General features: G+C 36.1%; 1 protein-coding gene across 28 annotated transcripts in view; it reads right to left on the bottom strand.

Moving 5' to 3' along the window:
- The window catches only part of PALS2 (protein associated with LIN7 2, MAGUK p55 family member), a 164,260-nt gene that overhangs the window by 2,554 nt on the left and 139,141 nt on the right, over nt 1–22,565 (bottom strand). For 11 of the 28 annotated variants that reach the window (XM_086396317.1, XM_086396312.1, XM_086396311.1 and 8 more), the window contains 6 exons: nt 18,927–19,058; nt 15,924–16,023; nt 15,526–15,594; nt 13,803–13,964; nt 6,341–6,543; nt 5,257–5,385 (listed from right to left, as the gene is read on the bottom strand). In XM_086396317.1, coding sequence (XP_086252443.1) covers nt 5,257–5,385; nt 6,341–6,543; nt 13,803–13,964; nt 15,526–15,594; nt 15,924–16,023; nt 18,927–19,058 — 795 coding nt within the window. Of the gene's footprint in view, nt 1–5,256; nt 5,386–6,333; nt 6,544–13,802; nt 13,965–15,525; nt 15,595–15,923; nt 16,024–17,963; nt 18,266–18,926; nt 19,059–20,530; nt 20,573–22,565 lie in introns of those variants that run through there. The other 17 variants (XM_086396307.1, XM_086396302.1, XM_086396301.1 and 14 more) reach the window with 5 other exon arrangements.

Here is a 22,565-nt window from a genome sequence, read left to right as displayed (position 1 = left end):
CAAAGGTCTGCCTAGTCAAGGCTATGGTTTTTCCTGTGGTCATGTATGGATGTGAGAGTTGGACTGTGAAGAAAGCTGAGCGTTGAAGAATTGATGCTTTTGAACTGTGGTGTTGGAGAAGACTCTTGAGAGTCCCTTGGACTGTAGGAGATCCAACCAGTCCATTCTAAAGGAGATCAGTCCTGGGTGTTCATTGGAAGGACTGATGCTGAAGCTGAAACTCCAAAACTTTGGCCACCTTATGCGAAGAGTTGACTCATTGGAAAAGACTCTGATGCTGGGAGGGATTGGGGGCAGGAGGAGAAGGCAATGACAGAGGATGAGATGGCTGGATGGCATCACCTACTCGATGGAAATGGGTTTGAGTAGACTCCGGGAGTTGGTGATGGACAGGGAGGTTTGGCGTGCTGCGATTCATGGGGTTGCAAAGAGTTGCACACGACTGAGTGACTGAACTGAACTGAAATGACATTTAAATTGAGAACTATAGTGGAGGAAAGAGCATTCCAGGCAGAGGAAACAGCAATGTAAAATCCAAGGGGAAAATGGATACTGAAAGATAAAAAGACCACCAAGATGGATGGAGGACAAGATGGATGGATGGAGGGAGGATGGGGAATAAGTTGAGACAGCACAGGCTAGGTCATGGAAGACCTAGATGCGATGGGAAGACATCTCTGGATTATGATGGAGGCAGAGAAGATGGAAATGACAGCAGAATAGACATATATTTTGGTGATAAAATTATCCAGTTTAGCTGATGGGCTGAATATGGAATGTGAGGAATATGAATGAATCAAAAATAGCTCGAGTTTCTAGCTTGAATAAATGGATAGTTGCAGAAGACGCAGAGTTGGGTGGGTGGGAGTGGGGGAAATATGATTTTGGGTGGGGGGTAAATAAAACATTCTACTTTGTACATGCTAAGTTTAAGGTGTCTATGAGACATCCAGGTGCAGCTGTAATGTTAAGTAGGTGAATGCTAGTGTAAATTGGAGCTCAGGTCTGGGTTATCAATATAATAGGAACATCGGCTTAATAATGGTAAATAAGTTAATGGATTTGGTGAAAACTCCTAAAGGAAAGTAAAATAGTGAAGTGGGTTCTCAAGTAAGCTTGAGGGATATTAGTACTTATATTTTAGTTAATATTTTCCCTGAGATCTCTAAATCAGTTTGAAACAACTAAAATATCTTTGGGTTTCCCTGGTGGCTCAGATGGTAAAGAATCTGCCTGCAATGCAGAAGACCCAGGTTCGACACCTGGGTTGGGAAAATTCCCCTGGAGAAAGGAATGGCAACCCACTCCAGTATACTTTGCTGGAGCATACCATGAACAGAGGAGCCTTTTGTTATAGATGTATAAACAGGCCAACTTATAAACAAATCTTACCTAGTATAGTCATTAGCAATCTGTCCTATTAAAACACAAATCAATTCTATTTGACAATAATAATCCTGTGACAATTATCTAGTATACCATATAGATGGAAGAATAAAAACCTCTCTCTCTGTATGGCTATACAATGATCTCCAGAATGTATTAGTAAGTGAAAAAGGCAGGCAGACTACTGTATGTAAGAAGCTACCTTTAATGTAAGAAATGGGGGCAGGAGGATACACATATTTATATTAAAAATTGTGAAAATAGCTACCTGTGTAGGTGGGAGGCTGGAGTACAGAGGACAGTAAAGCTAAATTTTGTTTGATTTAAAGATTTACTCTGGAACTATGAAAATGTATACAATTATATGACAAAATTAAATTCAAATAAAAAACAGTAATACCTAAAACTTAAAAGCAAAATAAAAAAGTGTTTCAAGTTGATGGCTTAAACACTGAATTATTTTAGTGACTTTAAAATAATATTCAAGGAATATATCATAATTTTTTAAAAAAGTTTTAAGTCTGAAACTTAAAACTTTTTAATAATCATATTGTTAATATTATGACTCAGGAATTACACATATAGTATGTGCTTATTTTATATATGTAAAGTCTGAAATTATGTTAATGTTATTAGGAATGAAGACTTTCAGCATAGGAGAAAAAAAACGATTTAAAAAAGTCAAAGAAGTTAAGTAAAAATGTAAAATCTGAGTTGAAACTATCAAATTGAACTAATGATGTCTATATTCCAAAAGGGGGAAATATGTTTCCTTTATCTGGTCACTAAGAAGATCTCGAAACAATGACCAGCTAAGTTGAATACACAATTCTAGCATCCATAGGAGGCCTAAATACTACTTCCCACTAGAAGGAACCAGGGCTTTTGGAAGGCTGGTTCCAGATCTGGGCCAAGAAATGTGTAAGGATAACCTGGAGCAGCTCGTACCAGGAAGCAAAGAATCATTGAAGGTTATTGGGGTTGTATTAAAAAGACTCAAGACAATAAGAGGAATAGGCTCCTCCTAGCTAAAGATGAGACAATTTACACATCAAAGAGTAATAACTGACTTAAGCACAGACAAGGGAGTATTTCAAGTGACTTTAATATATAGTGATTTGATTTGACTGATATACTTAGTGGGATAAACCCTAAAGATAAAAGAGACAGTTCACAAGAATCATACCTGGTAGCATTTGTACACTTATATTCAGACTGCTGTGTATTGTGAGATAAAGCAAATGAGCAATTATGTGCTACTCTTAACATTCCCAGTGTTTTTGAGAACTGGGATACTCAGCACAGGAGAATGGAGTTACCATATAAAAGAGGTTAAGTATAAACCCTGTAATCCTGAATTTGATGGGGAAGTGTCAGTATAAATTCATGATACAGTTTCCTTCAAACATACAAACAGAAAAGCATATATCCAAATGAGCTCTGTCTACCTAAAAGGTGCATACAGCTAGAAACAATCCTCAATCTTGGGACAATGTGCATCTTTAATATTATAGTCCTAAAATAAAATATCATTTACTCTAAAAGGAACCAGAGCTTTTTGGACAAATAGCTGACTCCTGGCTTGGAACAGAAAATGTACAAGATGAGCCTGGAACATCTGTCTTACAGCAGGGAAGCTATATGAGACCATTAAGCTCATGAAATAGATCTCAAGGGCCAACTTAAATAAGCCCCCGTTGGTCAAAAATGGGACAATTTGAACATCAATAAGAATAACAACTGCAATAAGAGAGTAAAATATATCAAGTTTAAATCCATGTGCTTGTGGATTTAAAAACTAAAAAACACAAACCTTATTTGGTCACCTGTGGAGTCTGTTATGGAACAAACCCATTATTCTGAAAACTGATCTATAAAGGGGAAGTATCAAGTATATTTTCTACTTTTCTGTATATACTCTACTTCAGAGTAATCTACTAGTTAATGAAAAAAAGTCATTACTTAGAAGAATTCTAGTTTATAAATGCAGAACGAATGACAAACTTGGAATACTACCACTTCACATCACAGTTCCTAAAAAAAAAAACACAAAAGATATCAGAAGAACTCTCCTGCCTCACAACTCAGACCACAAGTACGGAATAACAAAAGACACTGTGCATCTTTCGCATGTTAGCAATGGAACCCAGGGATTCCAGAGATAGGAAACGGTGAGCCCTATGATTATCCCAGGTTACACACCAGCTTGAAATAGCTTCCAGTCTGCAGCATAGGGAGGCGGAGCCCAGGAGGAGGCTACTGAACTCTCAGTTGTCAGCAGAGCTGACAGTCCAGGGAGAACAAGGCGGCAGGGGTTTGCAGGACAGAATACAGGATGGAACAGCAGCCTGGAGAGAGAACTCTGGAGACTTGCAAAAGACCCCCCTCCAGCATTCAGCTGAATACCAATCCTTGCACTTCACAACTACCCAGGATCACCAAAGAATCACCAGGAAGGATGAGAGCTATCATTCTGAGCCAGAAACAATATCCATGCCCACAGGCAGGACAGAAAACCTGTTGAGGCACAGGTCATCTGAGAGAGCACTCAAATGGGTTTTGCCTCAGCACTCAAGAGTAATTGCTCCTAGAATGAGAACTGCTCTGGTTTTAAAGCAAGATGTGAAAGGAACAAACAATTTCCAAATAGCTGCATTTCCCAGGACAAAATTCACAATATTAGGTATCCAATAAATTACTAGGACTGCAAAGGTGCAAGAAAATAAGACTCACAATGAGGAGCAAAGTCATTAAATAATCCAGAACTGGTGCAAATGTTAGAATTTGAAGACATGAAAACATTTATTGTAACTATATTTCAGATATTCATAAAGCTCATTAGAGACATGGAGCAACCTGAAAAAGAACAAAGAAGACTAAAGCTTCCTGATTTCAAGGCTAATCAGCTAAATTGTGGAAGAGGTAGAAGCAGGAGGGAGGGACTGTGAAGGGGCACAAGGAAACTTGTGGAGGTGATGGGCATGCCGTTTCTTTACTGTGATGGCCTCACAGGTGCATACATGAGCCCCACCTTATCAAGGTGTATACTTTCAACATATATCGTTTATTGTATATCAATTATACCTTGATTAAGCTGGGGTGGGGGAAAAAAGATTTAGAAGATATTAGGTAAATGCAATGTGTTAATCTTGTTTGGATCCTGATTTGAACAAACTAACTAAAAAAAATTATAAATACTGAGGAAATGCAAATACAGACTATATATTGATGATATTAAGAAGCTGCTCTTCCTAATGTTTGATGTGTTAATGGTTTCATGGTTACGTCCAAAACGTCTATCTTTAGACATAAATACTAAAGTATTTATGGTTGATGTGATATCAAAGATGTGCTCCAAAATAATTCAAGGTGAGGGAGGAAGTGAAGAGAGGTCTAATTGTAACAAAAATGGCCATGTGTTATTGAAGCTAAGTGGTGGGCACATGGGAGTTCATGTCTTCCCTCTTTTCTACATATTTAAAACTTTTCACAACATGAGAAAAAGAGAGGGAGAAATGAAAACATGTAACAACACCTAACTCTACCCATAGTAAACCTTATGAACATCTGTATAGGCCCTGTTTCCACAGTAGTAAAAAGAGGGAATTAGATTAATATGTACATTTTAACACTGTTCCATTTCCTTTACACAGAGTAAACTTCTGTTTTAAAATGGAGTGGACGATGATTTTCAAGTAAAAGCAATACTGTTCTAAATCCTAACTACATCCAGGGAACATATTTTTATTCTGTGATACCTTATGTAATGTGTTTGTTTCATAAATATGAATAGATAGAATTAAACATGCCCAAAAGAAAAAGGAAAAACTTTAGGAGGAAAATAACACCGCTAGCCTGAACACTCCTCACCGTCAGAAGTTTGGTAGTGATACCAGCCTCCACTACGGCCTTGTGCATGGCACGTAGGGTATCCAGCTCTGGAGCAGCAATGAACACAACATAGGGCATGAACTCGGATGTCCTCAGCACTTTCAGGGCCTGTGTAGAAGAAAGTTGCAAACCAATTTATATAGGATTAGAATCTGAATTATGTTACCCTAAATAATCAAAGTCCACCTGCCCTCTTCCTAAAGATAAAGGACATGGTCTAACACCTGCTCCCCATCCCCTCACCTCCCTTCTATCCTTCTGATTCCATATAGTGCTTTCCTAAAATGGTGATCCATTAATTTTGTTCTGATTTCAGTCTCACTACTCTTTGGTACCCCTGAACAAAAAAAAAGTATTAATGATCCCAAATCATTAAGAATGATATAAATGCTTTCTATGTTAATTGTAGAATTCTGTTAATATTGAAAAAGCAGAAATAATTTCAGTGTCCGTTAACTGGAGAGTGGTTATATAAATAATCATATATCTGTACTATGAAATATCATGCAGCAATCACAAAAAAAGCTCTATAGTACCTAACACGAAAAGATCTTCAAAAAATACTGCTTAATGAAAAAAGGCTAAAGAATCTGTATAGAATTTTTCCATTTATGTATATAAGAAACAACAAAAGTAGAAAACCCATTACATTTTCTAAATATATATATTTTTTTATTTAAAGCATACTTAAAATGACAGCATGATATGCACCAAACTATTAATAATACAAATCTCTGAGTAGGGAAAGGGGATTGGGTTGAGTGTAGAATGGTGGGAAGGGGTCAGTAAAGGACACAGAATGAGAATGAAATGAATGGGATGTGTGTGTGAATGTGTGGGGCTGTGTGTGTGCTGGGTGGGAAGGGGTGTGACTCAAGCATCTATTGCCATCCAAGTCTCTGCTGACTAATGGATTAGAGATTTAGTAAACTAGCTGTAGATGCATAATAAGGTTCTCTATCGCCACAGGTAATAGAGGAAAGGAGATATCCTCATAATCTGAAGACAAAAACTCCACAGGAACTAAAACTTAAAAAACAGCTTTGGAATTCATACAGCTTACTTGTGGGTTGACATCCAAAATGCAAGTTCTTCCAGTTTGGACAACTTCAAGAATGGAGTCGATCTTGGTTCCGTAGAGGTTTCCTTCATATTCCCCATGTTCCAAATACTTTCCAGCTTTAATATCAGCTTCCATCTCAGATCGTGACACAAATTTATATGCTTGGCCATCTTTTTCATCTTCCCTTGGTTTCCGTGAAGTAACTAAATAACACAGCATTGAGAATTTGTACAGAGACAATGCAATGTATTAAAATATAAACCAAAATGTACAGGGTAGCTTAAGACTTTTACATTTAGTGCAGGGGTTGACAAACCATAGCCTATGACCAAATCTTATTTTTGTAAATAAAGTTTATTTACAAAACCTGTTTGCTTCTTATTGTAAATAATAATACTTCTGTAAAAAAGTTTTACTGGCACACAGCTTTGCTCATTCATTTTATCACCCATGTTTTCATTCATTTTACAAAGGCAGAATAGCTGCTGCTGCTAAGTCGCTTCAGTCGTGTCTGACTCTGTGTGACCCCATAGACGGCAGCCCACTAGGTGCCTCTGTCCCTGGCATTCTCCAGGCAAGAATACTGGAGTGGGTTGCCATTTCCTTCTCAGAATAGCTGTGGTACAGACTAAACGGACTACAAAATCTAAAATAAAAAAGTTTACTGACCCTGATCCACAGAAATGTTTTAAGAGGTAGTCTCCAATATACAATTTACATCCAAAAAATATGCTTTATAAAGTCAGTTTGAAACTCGAAATATATTTTACCTAGAAGCAGAGCCCTAACTTGAAATTCCTAACTAAGGTAAGAGCAATAAGTGTGAAGTCAAGTCACTGTCACTCAGTTGAGTCGACTCTGCAACCCCATGGACTGTAGCCTACCAGGCTCCTCCCTCCATGGGATTCTCCAGGCAAGAGTACTGGAGTGGGTTGCCATTTCCTTCTTAAGTGTGAAGTATATTGCAAATGAGTGTCTTTTCTATCTGACCAATACTCCCTTTCTGTTAAGGAGTATTAATTTCTTTATACTTTAACACTGCCTAATTGCAAGTCCAATAAGTGAGCAAAGTTCTATTCTTAGTTGGTATTATCAATTTTCTGAAGTGCAGTTTTACCCACAAATTATCTGTCCTTTATTTCACCCTAGTACCACACCTTTCTTCTGGCTTCCTTCTACTTGACATTTCCAAATGTTAATTGTTTTGTTTTGCACCTCAGTGGTAGATCTAGCCACCTGGATGTTACTATGTTCTACTTTCTCTACTCTGACCTGAAGTATTCTTTCTGAGAGAATGAGAGAGAGATCAAGTCAAAGATCCTTTTATCTGGTATTTGAGAAACATACAACTCGTTTGCAACCTGGCTGTGCTAGGAACAGATAATTATCACCTTTCAAACTGTTGTAAAAATGCAGTTATGTACTCTCTGCCAACTTGCTAGAACTCCCTAGGAAGAAAGGTAATTTGTGTACGTGTGTGTGTATATTCAAGTTTAACCTTAATCTGAGTTTGGCTACATCAGATATATATAAAAAAAAATTCTACTTCTATTAGTCAAGTACTTACACAAGCAGAATATCTGAGGAAATCATTAACTATATGCAATTAAAGTTAGAAAGTAAACAGATGAAAAAGTGACAGTTAGTATTTGGACTATTTGTAACAACACACCAAGAAAACTTTTATAAGAACAAAACTTTAAGTTCAAGCTCAGTAACAAGGGTCTAATTGATAAATGAGATCATTATGTACGAGACAATTCCCTTTTTCCCCTGCTGTTTTCTGGCTCATCCCAGATTACTGTAGAGAGATTTATGAAGTCACTTAAAGAGCTTCAAGATGCCATAATGACTTTTCATGTTAAAAAATGTGTAATCTCTAAGGTTTCTGGAATTCTTTACCAAAAGTGGTATGATAAAATTTCAAAGGCAATTTTAAGTTCCCCAACTACACACATGCTAGGACTTGGCTTAGTATCTGTGAAGATAATTTTAGAAGAGTATGACTTTTGTGATGCACCACAGTGAAACCACACATAGAAATGTGCTGCTTGAAGTGGAACGTACAGACACACACACTGCCTCCACCACTACCTCTATCACGTGGAGAGAATCTCACATTATTGGGGAAATGTTTCTGGTTTACAAGTGAATTTTAACTATAATACCATTCTCTAGTGGACACACACACACAATCTAAATTGCCACATAATTAAGTCTTTTTCCATTTTTAGAACAGAGAAATTAGATCAGGGTGACTTAACTACAGCTGATTCCTTAGACTTTTATGGTAACTAATAGATTGTTTAGCAAAATTCTAATCTTTAGCAGCTCTTCGTATAGTGAGGAAATAAGCAACAAAGTAACATTTGTTAACTATTCCAAGACATAGTAAAGAGAAAACATAATTAATAAGGCAGTTTAGCCAAGATGATGAATAATTTTTAATATTTTATTTTAGGATCATATAATACATAAAGAAAATGAAATCAACTTAATCCAACAGCAGTATTTACCTCCTTCCCTATGAGACCTTGCCATCCAGACCACCAGACAATGTATCACAAGTTAAGGAAACTTGTCACACTTAATATTTTTTTGTATGTGTTAATTCTGAAGCTTAATAAAAACTAGATGTTATATAAATGTGAATGATTTAAAAAAAAGTAAGACACACCAACATCATGTAACGAAATGAGAGTTGATGTATGGATATACATACATAATTCTATATAAAAATTCATATATGAATATTTACAGTTACTAAAAATCTGTTGAAAGGTAAAATAGTATATCTTTCTGTAAATTAATTTGGCATGAAGAAAGCAAGATGAAATAAATATATTTATACTTCTATGTATAAATCCCTCTCTACATATATATCCTTTGGTTTACTAATTTTACATCTGAGATTTACATATACACAGTTTAGTTACTTGTAACAAAAATGCCACCCAAACCATGCAAATGGACGATAACAGAGAGGGTTAAATAAAGCATGATATACTTATATACTAGAATATTAAGAAGCTAATATGATTAATTCTTAGGGTTTTTTAATCATGATAAAATATATATAACATAAAATTTATCATTTTAACCATTATTAAGTGTACAATTAATTGGCAGTAAGTACATTAACACTGTTGTGCAACCATTACCATTATTCATCTCCAGAATATTTTAATCATCCTATACAACAGAAACATAAAAAAGAATTACACTCACTATTTAATATTCTTAGAGATACAGCAGAGATAGTTCCCAGAAACAGATGGTGCTATGGGAAAAAAAAATTAAACAGGAAACAGAAAATAATCCTAAAATGAAAATTATGACTAGTTGTGATAAACCCTGATGAGATAGAAGATAAAGAATTCAAGGTAATCTTTTAAAGAGTAGAATAAAAAGATAAAAGGCTAGACAATATGAAAAGTAAGAGACAAAAGAGATAAATCCAGGATGTTCAACATCTAGCTAATAGAAATTCTAGAAAAAGTCAAAACAGAAAACAGAGAGAAATCATCGAAGAAACATAATTCCCTAGAATGGAAGAGCATGAATTTCTAGTCTGAAGAGCCACAATCATCAGCACAAGGAATAAAAATAGATGCACACAAAGGCACATCATTATTATAAGATAATGAAAACCAACAAAATAAAAAGACTCTGAAGGAAAATCAGGTCATTTATGAAAGAACAAAAATTAAAATGATGTCCTAGACTTCTTAAAAGACCCTGATGCTGGGAAAGAATGAAAGCAGAAGGAGAAGAGGGCAACGGAGGATAAATTGATTATATGGCATCACTGATTCAATGGACATGAACTTGGGCAAATTCTGGGAGATGGTGAGGAGCAGGGAAGCCTGGTGTGCTGCAGTCCATGGGATCTCAAAGAGTTGGACATGACCTGGTGACTGAACAACAGACTTCTTAACCAAACTGGATTCAAGAGTAACATCTTTTCAGTATTACAATTTAGACTTTCTATTCTCAATTAATCAAATACAGGGCAAAAAACATACAACTTCAAACACAAAGATCCCAAAATTAACATCCATACACCATTTCTTGTCAAGTTGCAAGTGATGTGCCGCAGCAAAACAATGCAATAAACCAAGAAAGAAAAAGAATGGGACCCAGGAGCCATAGCTTCAACTCAGGACAACAATAAAGGGAAACATCCTTATGCTAACGTGGGATAGACAGAGAGGAGTGTGTGTAGTCCTCACTGAAGCAGGAAGACTGAGGCTTGTGAGACTGAGGTCTCCAAGAAAAATGCGTGACTTACCGAATAAGCCAGTCTTTGTTTTAATACAAAACTATATGCATGAATTATGACAGAATTCATGCATATAGTTTTGTATTAAAACAAAGACTGGCCCAGATAATCACGATGGTGTGATCGATCACTCACCTAGAGCCAGACATCCTGGAACGTGAAGTCAAGTGGGCCTTAGAAAGCATCACTACAAACAAAGCTAGTGGAGGTGATGGAATTCCAGTTGAGCTATTCCAAATCCTGAAAGATGATGCTGTGAAAGTGCTGCACTCAATATGCCAGCAAATTTGGAAAACTCAGCAGTGGCCACAGGACTGGAAAAGGTCAGTTTTCATTCCAATCCCAAAGAAAGGCAATGCCAAAGAATGCTCAAACTACCGCACAGTTGCTCTCATCTCACACGCTAGTAAAGTAATGCTCAAAATTCTCCAACCCAGGCTTCAGCAATATGTGAACCGTGAACTTCCTGACGTTCAAGCTGGTTTTAGAAAAGGCAGAGGAACCAGAGATCAAATTGCCAACATCCGCTGGATCATGGAAAAAGCAAGAGAGTTCCAGAAAAACATCTATTTCTGCTTTACTGACTATGCCAAAACCTTTGACTGTGTGGATCATAATAAACTGTGGAAAATTCTGAAAAAGATGGGAATACCAGACCACCTGACCTGCCTCTTGAGAAATTTGTATGCATGTCAGGAAGCAACAGTTAGAACTGGACATGGAACAACACACTGGTTCTAAATAGGAAAAGGAGTTCGTCAAGGCTGTATATTGTCACCCTGCTTATTTAACTTATACGCAGAGTACATCATGAGAAACGCTGGGCTGGAAGAAGCACAAGCTGGAATCAGGATTGCCGGGAGAAATATCAATAACCTCAGATATGCAGATGACACCACCCTTATGGCAGAAAGTAAAGAGGAACTCAAAAGCCTCTTGATGAAAGTGAAAGTGGAGAGTTAAAAAGCTGGCTTAAAGCTCAACATTCAGAAAACGAAGATCATGGCATCCGGTCCCATCACTTCATGGGAAATAGATGGAGAAACAGTGGAAACAGTGTCAGACTTTATTTTTCTGGGCTCCAAAGTCACTGCAGATGGTGACTGCAGCCATGAAATTAAAAGACGCTTACTCCTTGGAAGGAAAGTTATGACCAACCTAGATAGCATATTCAAAAGCAGAGACATTACTTTGCCAATAAAGGTTCGTCTAGTCAAGGCTATGGTTTTTCCAGTGGTCATGTATGGATGTGAGAGTTGGGACTGTGAAGAAGGCTGAGCGCCGAAGAATTGATGCTTTTGAACTGTGGTGTTGGAGAAGACTCTTGAGAGTCCCTTGGACTGCAAGAAGATCCAACTAGTCCATCCTGAAGGAGATCAGCCCTGGGATTTCTTTGGAAGGAATGATGCTAAAGCTGAAACTCCAGTACTTTGGCCACCTCATGCGAAGAGTTGACTCATTGGAAAAGACTCTGATGCTGGGAGGGATTAGGGGCAGGAGGAGAAGGGGACAACAGAGGATGAGATGGCTGGATGGCATCACTGACTCGATGGCCGTGAGTCTGGGTGAACTCTGGGAGTTGGTGATGGACAGGGAGGCCTGGCGTGCTGCGATTCATGGGGTTGCAAAGAGTCGGACACAACTGAGCGACTGAACTGAACTGAGAGCTATCTTTATATTGGGAGGACACTCAGGAAGACAGCAGATAAGGCCTACACTGGATAGAGCAAGAAACAGCAGAGTGAAGATATTATTAAAACATATGGAGGACTAACAGAAGAAATACCAGAAAGATTGAAAAGTGACTGTTTCTGGTAACTAGGTAGAAGAAGATGGGGTTATTTTTCATTATATATATATATTTTTTTTTAATTTTATTTTATTTTATTTTTAAACTTTACATAATTGTATTAGTTTTGCCAAATATCAAAATGAATCTGCCACCGGTATAAAATATGCTACATGCATTAATTTGATAAAAACAGAAAACAAAATACTTTAAAATACTCTGGTCACAGTGAGATTTTTATTTTGTTAACTATTTAACTAGGATTTGTCTGATTTACTGATTTACAGTGTATACAATGCAACTCAAGCCCTAAAGGGATTACAAACAACACCCCTAAGAATGCTAGCAACAGGATTACTCACTGAGAACTGAATGTCTAAGCATACTGGATGAAAGGACAGACACCCTAAAACTCATCTGAAAGAGATGGAGTGATGTCAGGCTAAGACCTGACTTGGAAAGCTTAAAGGAATTAAAACATCTACAGAAATTCTATGTGAATCAAAACGGGGCTTGTCAGCAATGGAAGCACAGAAAGGGGAGTTACAAAGGCAAAACTGGCTTATATTCAGGGAAGAGATAAGTTCCCATAAGTAAAGGCTCATATATCTCCAAGATGAAGACATAAAGACACATGTATAGTAGTCCTTATACTAAGGCATTCTAAGGCAGATATATCATTTAACTCCTTGCTTTAACTCCATTCTCATCAAGCATGCTTTTGACATTATTTAACTTTCCTTGTAAATGTATGAATGGAGAAAGAATGCAAAGATCATAAAATGAGTGTTTGGTTCACTTAATGCTTGTACTTCCCATCATGTATTTTATACATAAATAAATATGTGAACTTAATTAATCTTGCTTGCTCTGGAAGAAGAATCTCTTTTGACGTGCTATCAAAAAGCAGGCTCATGACCTTGAAGGAATGAGACCTATCAGCCAGAACACATAAATTCACAAAGGGACTGCGACATTGGGAGTGTTAGAGGATCCAGCATCTTTCCCCCTTTTCTTTGCAATAAAATAAGTGAAAAACACAACTTTTCAGATATATGTCAATCGTACAAGAATATACAAAGCTAATGTTAATTTTGCCACAACTCTTAATACCTGCATTTAATGAACATTACCGGATTGAAGAGTCTGGAGAAGTGACTGCCACCAGCCAGCAAGCTGACAGAGGCTACAGTGCTATTTCACTGCTATTTCAAGACAGCTGTAGAGTTGTCAAGCTTTCAGTATCATTTGCTCTTTCATTTCCATTGGCATAATTAGAAATTCCTTGGGAATAAAATAATAGTAATTCCTACCCCCCACCTCGGCCCCCCTGCCAACACACACATCCTTTCCTTCCAAATCAAATAGCAAAGGAAATGCAGAAGACTTACATGGCACTGTGGTTCCAAACCTAGTGGGATTTAACACTATGAACCTGTTTTTCAAGCTTCTTCGGCCCACACCTTGAGCTCCTATCAATACTAACGTCTTTCTCTGGAAGGGAGGCATTTTGGCTACCTCCTCGTATATCTGGATTTCATGACGATCGAATTCTAAATGTAAGGGTAATAGGAAAACAACATATTCAGTTCTGTAAACATCATATTCAGTTCTGTTCAGTGATGTTTTAGCTGTCTTGATAGTGAAGTATCACCTGAACGGTACTGACTTAGCGTAGATTTTTAAAAATAAATTTGGTAAAGTACAATAAATTATTTTGTATTCTGATTTAAACATCTGCTTCCATCCTTTTGCCTTAAAAATCTAACAAAGCTAAAAAAGTGTCCTTGCTTTATCCTTATAAGACAGACTATCCATTAAAACTTGTTTCTTCGCAATTCATCAGTAGAAATAATTAGTTAATATAATCAAATTGCAAATTAGTTTATGTAATCTATTCCACTAAAAAGTGCATATCAAATAGGAAGGATAGCTGTATACCTAGAGTAGCCACTTAACTAAGTTTCATAGAATGAGTACTCCTTCAGTGATATAAATGAATAAATAGTGTGGCAACTTCTGCAAATATCAGTTTGATTAATAAAATGCATACAGGCAACGTAATAACATTTAAATATTAAGATTCTAAATTTATGTATAAAATAAAACGTTGATCCTAATCATTTTCAGTAGAAACACATTCCAAAATTACAATCAATGGGAAAATGAAAAACTTTCCATTTTGCAAGAAAGCTTTAAGTATATGTATTTAATGAAAAATAAAGCCAAAGAGAATTTGAAATATTATATTACCTATTATTATGGCTATGACTCTCAATCTACAATAATAACACTTCTTCCTTAGGTTATTATCTTAATAGCAACACTTTCTTTGCACAATTTCTCCACAGTAGGTTAAGGGAGAATCTATTTTCCCCTTATTATATTATTATTATTATTATTGCAATATGTCATTACATTATTTTCTTTATAGTGTGCTGTTTAGTTTATTACCAGCATAGAGGAAGCTCTAAAGTCAAGAAAGCACTTTACAATGATCAGTTCTTTTGAGTCTTTGAATCAGAGTCTCTAGAGCCTTCTGATTCAAAGAGCTGCATGTCACTCTTAGCAGCCTCTACAACTGAAAAGAGTAACTGGTGGGTGTCATATTTATCTGTCTTTAAATCTAAAAAATTTAAGAAAGAATCCTATTAGATCAGGCTAAGATTTGTTTGGTCCAGTACTTTTCTCCAAAAGTATCATGGATAATGTTATGGTAGAATATGTTTGCCATTAATCATAACACTTTTAACATAGTCATAAAAAGGGATTTTGTTCTGCAGAAATAACACATAAGTTCCTGTCAAAGTTCTTAAAAAAACAGTTTCAATTGTCACATTGTTCCTTCATTAATACAAGCATAAATCTTAATGAATTCATTTTACTGTAAATTATGCTCATAAAATAAAGCACACTGGTGATAGTACAAGCATGTATATCAGGATTTAAATAATGCCTATATATTACTGCACTGAGTGTCCATATTGCAGTTCCTTGCAATTGGGTACTAATATGAATTCATTCATTTAAAATTATACATTTAGAACATATGCCACACTAATGATAAAGCTAGTTCATAGTTCACTTGGACTTCTCAAAGTATTTAAAACATACCTGCATTTCTGGTTGTGAGATACATCATCTTTTTCTTTTTTTTGCTACTTATTGTTCCACAAAAAGGTCCTGAAGGATGACAAGGCAAATATAACTTAAACAGTATGTTGGAATATATACATTGCCCTGGGGTATTCTATAGGGCTGGGAGAATTATCTTCCCAGGGTTGCATCCTACAGAGCCGAAATGGGCAGGGGTGAGCTGAGCCACTGAATTCTGATATAATACCAGCAGGTGGCAGAAAGGGATCAAAAAGTTTATTTTTGAGAGTGATACAATGAAGCAGATGTTGACTCTAGATATATTTTAAATAAATTCATCTGCTAATTCAGATGAAAGAGGTAAGAAAATGTGGCCACAAAGGGCTACTTGTTACTTATTGTGTCGAGTTCGTCACCTGAATTATCCCAGTCTCTTCTAACAAAGGCCTTTCTCTTCTCTTCCAGGAACTGGCTTGGAATGAGACCAGCACTTCCTCCCTCTTTTACATGGCTAGCCTAGAATCAAATTAATGAATTGTATATATCAGCGACTAAAATTTGAGACAACATTTTAATAAGCAGGACATGCAGTAGTCAGTTAAAAAAAAAAAGTTTGCTCTTAAGAAACGGACCTTGATATTTAAGTGCATGGCACTGTCAGGATACTGAAAGACCTTAGTACTGAGGAATCAATGGGCATCTAACCAGAGTGCCACCTGGTAGTGAAATTTTAAGACCAAAATACAAAAGCATACAGGATCTTTAAATTACTAATACCTTTTTATTTATAACACTAAACTAGAGGGAATGGAAAGGAATAAATGCTGTTCTCTGTGTTAGCACTTGTTAGGTGTTTGCTATCATATTAATCCTACTACAATGGTATTTCCTGAGGCCAAATCAAAGTGGGGGGCGGGGGGACAGACAGCACTGGGAGAACAGAGTGGAGGGTTTAATTCATGCTGCCAGGAATCTGAATATCCTGAGAGGAAGAATAAGTTTAAAACGGGTAAAACTTCACCTACTTCGCTCATTATTAGAGAAATGCAAATCAAAACTACAATGAGATACCACCTCACACTGTTCAGAATGGCCATCATCAAAAAGTCTACAAACAATAAATGCTGGGGAGGATGTAGAGAAAAGGGAATGCTCTTGCACTGTTGGTGGGAATGTAAATTGATACAGCCACTATGGAAGACGGTATGGAGATTCCTTAAAAACTAGGAATAAAACCACCATATGATCCAGCAATCCCACTCCTAGGCATATAAAGACTCATGTATTCCATTGTTCACTGCAGCACTATTTGCAATAGCTAGAACATGGAAGCAACCTAGATGTCCATCAACAGATGAATGGATAAAGAAGTTGTGGTACATCTACACAATGGAATATTACTCAGTTCCTTTTTATAAGGAACACATTTAAGTCAATTCTAATGAGGTGGATGAACTTAGAACCTATTATACAGAGTGAAGTGAGTCAGAAAGATAAATACCATATTCTAACACATTTATATGGAACTACAAAAATGGTACTGAAGAATTTATTTACAGGGCAACAGTGGAGAAACATACATAGAGAATAGACTTATGAACATGGGAGAGGGGAGGAGAAGGTGAAACGTATGTAAAGAGTAACAAGAAAACTCACACTACCATATGTAAAATAGATATGGGAATTTGCTGTATGCCTCAGGAAAATGAAACAGAGGCTCTGTGTCGGGCTGGAGCGGTGGGATAGGGAGGGATTTGGGAGGGAGCTTCAAAAGGGAGGGGATATATGTATACTTATGGATGATTCATGTTGAGGTTTGACAGAAAACAGCAAAATTCTGTAAAGCAATTATTCTTCAATAAAAAATAAATTAATTAAAAAAAAAACTTAACTTTTAAACTGAAACCCAAAGTATTTCAAAACAGTGGCTGGAGAACTGGCTACTAGAGATACTGGCTTATCACACAATGTTAGTGACTTTACCCTTACAACTAGAACAGAAAAATCTAGTATTATTTTTAGCAATTAAAATCTTAAAAAATACATTTTGAGTAACAGATGACAAAAATGCAGGAAGAGACAGATAGATAATGCTGACATGGTTAGAAGAAAACTGAGATGGCATTCAGAGAGAAGGGGGTAAAAAAGAAACTTGGGAAAGTTCAACAAAGGAAACTGCCCATAGAAAGCAGATATTTTTAGATGAGAGTTCTAAGAAATTCAGTTGAAACCTCTTGAACTCATGGATTCTGTTTATTCATTTCTTAGTTCTCTCACCACAGTACACTTATACATTATAATGTCTTAATTTGAAGGACATATTAGTAAGATTGTTCTTATTGTTACAATTCATCCCCCCTCAGAAGTCAATATAACTTATTAGAGTTAATTTGAGTTACTAATGAAAGTTTAGTTGCTCAGTGGTATCCGACTCTTAGTGACCCCGTGGACTGTACCCTGCCAGGCTCCTCTGGCCATGGAATTCTCCAGGCAAGAATACTGGAGTGGGCTGCCATTCCCTTCTTCAGGAGATTTTCCCGACCCAGGAACTGAACCTGGGTCTCTTGCATTGCAGTCAGATTCTTTATGGTCTGAGCCACCAGGGAAGCCCTGAGTTTCTAATATCTCAGTTTAATTCAGAGTTCAGCATGGATCCCAGGTCCTTCCCGCTCACACCTTGCTCCTTAATGAGACTCTCTTTTACTGTGACAGTTTAAGGAATTTTAGACTTTGTTTCTCCAGTTCTGGTTGTTAGTCTCTGTAAGCAATTACAAAAACAGACTTATTACTGCTGCTAGAGACTTCTGAAAGCTGTATTAGTGAAAAGGAAAAACAAGAAGACTATCACACACGTCTTCTGAAAAATGGAGGGGGAAAAGACAGTGGTAACACATATCCCTTTCTATACACACAGATTTTAATCCAAAACCAAACAACACAGATGATAAAGCAAACCTTCAACTCTCAATAACTGAGGTGGGCAAATAGATTCAAGAATTAAAGAAATTAAATTTTATTTGTCATGAACATACATACAGTGAGAGAAGACAAGAGGAAGACTACTCTACCCACAGTAAAGACTTCTAGTTAAAACAAACACTGAAAAAGGGATGACCTCAGGGGAGTTGTTCCTGCTGAGTGCTATATTTTACTATAATCTTATGTGGAAGAACCGACTGGTCTAGTCTCTAAACCACAGGCTAGTTAATACTGAATTTATTAACAGCTGCTCACAAAGTCCCTCTCAATTTGGTCTTCTGTCCACAAAATTAATAGCCATGAAGCAGGAGCTGTTCATGCAGGGAAAAAAAAATCACTAGAACAAACAATAATACTTTCCTCCTGAATATTCAGATATTGGTCAGATCTAATATTGAAAATAAGAAAGCAGGTGAAGAAATTTTGAGAAGCATACTAACCTGCCACCAGTTTGGGTCTTCTCTGTTTACAATCTGAAGAATTTCTCCTTTTGAAAACTTCAATCCTGCTTCTTTGCAGGGTATCAGGTTATCATTGTATGGATTATAATCAAAATGACATTTCACAAATACCTAAAACACAGCACAATTAAAAATACTAGAAATGTACCATTTGTCACTGGATTTTGGAAATCTTTTTCAAAGCACTGTGAATTAATTGATAATGTAAATGATAATGTATTTAGTACTTCAGCTAAGGAACTTGTTTTCCTTAAATATAAAGTTATTAGAACATTAATAATTTGGTATCAGAAAACAAAACAGGAAATAAACATTAGTATTACATTAAATTTTTGTTTCTATCTTTAACTTCTAATCTTAACAGTTTAACAACTGTTTCTTCCACCTTTCTTGCTTTCTCACTTTCTCCCAATCTTTTCAGATGATTGTCCAACCAACAGTGCACAATTTTTATGTAAGTAAATGACACTTTCTAATTAACATCCTGAACTAATATATGCAGTTAGGTCATATGTTTCAGATATAGTAGGAATGACTTTTTGAAAGGTTCCTAAAGCCAAAATTAAACAATAAAGGTTCATGTTGAAATCAGACCTGAAATATAGTCAGTAACCTTTTTTTAAAAAAACAAACTTTCATCCCTGGTAATAACATATATTTTTAGTCACATAGATTCACACTGGCCAAAAGTTGTGAGGAAAATAGTTTTCTGGAATTATCCTGCTTTGATGTAAAAGATCAGCATCAAATTAATACTAAAACAAATACTAAAAAAGCCTTGAAGCTATTTCCAATTTAAATTCATGTAACTATGGAAATTTCTTTTAAATCTGTTTTATTAATAAAACTATGTCAATTAGCATGGTAGTTATGATCTCCAATATCCAAAATATTTAGTTTATTTAATTTTGAATTCTAGTTAGGTTAAAAGCATTTTCAGTATTCAATGGCAAGTTCAGACCAATTACTTTCTTACTACAGACCTTTTCCAGGCATATTTATAGAAATTTAAATTTTATCTTCTAGAAAACTGACTAAGCATTAATCAGCAGGTAAACTAACAAGCAGGAAAGCACATAATTAGTCAAAATAATGATGTTACTTTCCTATGTTTATCAATACTTGTATAAATATAACCAAACAGGATATTCAAATAGCACAAGTAGATCATTACATTATTAGTGTAGTAAAATGTAATGTGACAGATGCATATTAAAATAATTTAAAAATAATTAAATTTGAAACATGACAAAATTTTAGTTATTTACAATTAGATGATTTTTATAGAAAGCATTCAGAATATTTTCAATAACTTTTGAAAGGCTAAATATTAATGCTTAAAAAAAATCAGTAAACCAGTAATTTTTTTCCTGATACGCAATTTTAGAAATATCTACAAAGCAAGCATACAAACAGTATTATGATCGCTAAAATGTGATAATTGGCTAACTTGACAATGGCATGCAGCTCAGTGGTTTGGCAATGGATAAAAACCAAAATGATTAAATGTAATTAGGTAAATTTAGTTGGCTAATAAGACAGAAACACGGAGTACCACAAAATGTCCTGGAATGACACCATACCTGACGGACGTGTGCGGGATGCCTCTCCATATTGGTGCAACTCTAAAAATATATTTTTCATTGCATAAATAAAGCCAGACTTTAAATTGATAATAAATTAAATAAATATAAACAAACTACTGGCCCATTTTCATTTCATTCACTTGGTAAAGCAACTACTTCCCTAATTAAATGTCCAAAGGGTATAATACCTGAAAATTATAAATGATAGAAGCAAAAGTTAGCAGAGATGAGGTAAAGATGAAGGAGGGATATGTAAAAGTTGTAAAAAAAAAAAAAAATACTTGGATACTCCTTATTTCTCATAAAAGCTGTACTGGATCAATAGTAAGAGAATTCTATCATCTAACCGTGAATGTGTCTATTGGTCTTACCTGTGGGTCAGAATATACTTGTAACAAAAGGCTTACACTTTCTCACAAATATTCACTTCCCTACTCCCATCAAAAGGTGCTGGAAATATCATCATTTGTGAAACAAACCACATCTCTCAAATGTAAATGATTTCTAGAAGAAACAATTCTCATTTTTCTCATTAACCAAATTAGCTTTGGGACATTACTCTTATGCTTCAAATACTCAGATTATATTAGTTTTACTCTGACCTTTGAAAATTTGTCTGAAAAATCAATTAACCCCAACCTCTGATCTAAACATTTTGCAATGGCCTTTAAATCATAGAGATTTGACTAGATTTTGTACAATTATATTTTATTAAGCACACTTAAAAATGTTTCACTAATAAGCTATGGATGTTAACTGTTTATTGGTTAAGAAGTGACTAAACACAATCTGCTAAAATATTTCAATCTCATATTCTAATCACTAACAGAACTAAGTGATCAACAATCTAAAGGAGTTGGAATTGAAAAAAGAAAGTGGCTTTTAAACCAGGAAGCAATGTTAACCTCACTCAGAGTATAAATACAAATTAAAACTATATTATAGTAACATTTTCCTCCCATCACATTAGCAGGGATCCAAATATCTGACAACATTCTGTAGATAGGAAAATGCCAAGTGACCCACAGTCCTAACAGGTGGGTGGAAAAATTGATTTAATCCCTTGAGAGGCCAATTTAGCAATCAACAGCTATCAAAATTACAAAAAATCTCTGACCTAGTAATCCATCTCTGGGAATGTACTCAACAGCAGTGTTAACTCAGATATATGCAAAATGACTTACATAGAAGACTATTAACTACTGATTATTTCTTAATCACAAGTGATTGGAAGCAATCTAATTGTTTAACAATAGGAAGTGAGGACTAGACTGGTAGTGGATTAGGAGAGAGATTTCAACGGAATACGTATTCTTACTTCTTGACTCTTAGAACCTTCTAAATGAAAACTAAGTTCTTATGGTAATGAAAGTAAAGATAAAATAACACCCCTTCTGACTAAAATGAGGTAACAAGGACCCATTCTCTAACCTGAGAAAACTAAAATATAGGACAAAATATATGAAATGTTTGTCAAGACATCAGACTACAAAGACAGTGATCCTTAAAAAAAAATGGAAACAAACAAGATGAACTTTACCACTGCCCCAACTAACTGCAGAGAAAAAGTTTCCAGGTGTAATGCAGGAAGGGGGACTCTAGGTAGAAGCCTGACGGTCTCCACCTTGAGGAGATGAGCTGAGTGACCAGGGCTATCAAAGTGGCCACAGTGCACAGAAAAGAGCAACAGTAAGGAAAGATTGCCCAGAGAAAGAACTTGAGAACTGCAGAGGACTCCTTCTAGGTTCAGCTGAATACTAATCAGGGAATCAGATCAGTCGCTCAGTTGTGTCCGACAATTGCGACCCCATGAATCGCAGCACGCCAGGCCTCCCTGTCCATCACCAACTCCCGGAGTTCACTCAGACTCACGTCCATCGAGTCAGTGTTGCCATCCAGCCATCTCATCCTCTGTCGTCCCCTTCTCCTCTTGCCCCCAATCCCTCCCAGCATCAGTCTTTTCCAATGAGTCAACCCTTAGCATGAGGTGGCCAAAGAACTGGAGTTTCAGCTTTAGCATCAGTCCTTCCAA

This window comes from Bos grunniens, chromosome 4, assembly GCF_055505025.1.
Source record: "Bos grunniens cultivar Pamir isolate PY7600 chromosome 4, Bosgru_T2T1.0, whole genome shotgun sequence".
Classification (NCBI taxonomy): Eukaryota; Metazoa; Chordata; class Mammalia; order Artiodactyla; family Bovidae; genus Bos; species Bos grunniens.
The sequence above is the reverse complement of the archived record's forward strand: the minus strand, read 5'-3'. Positions and strand labels throughout refer to the sequence as shown.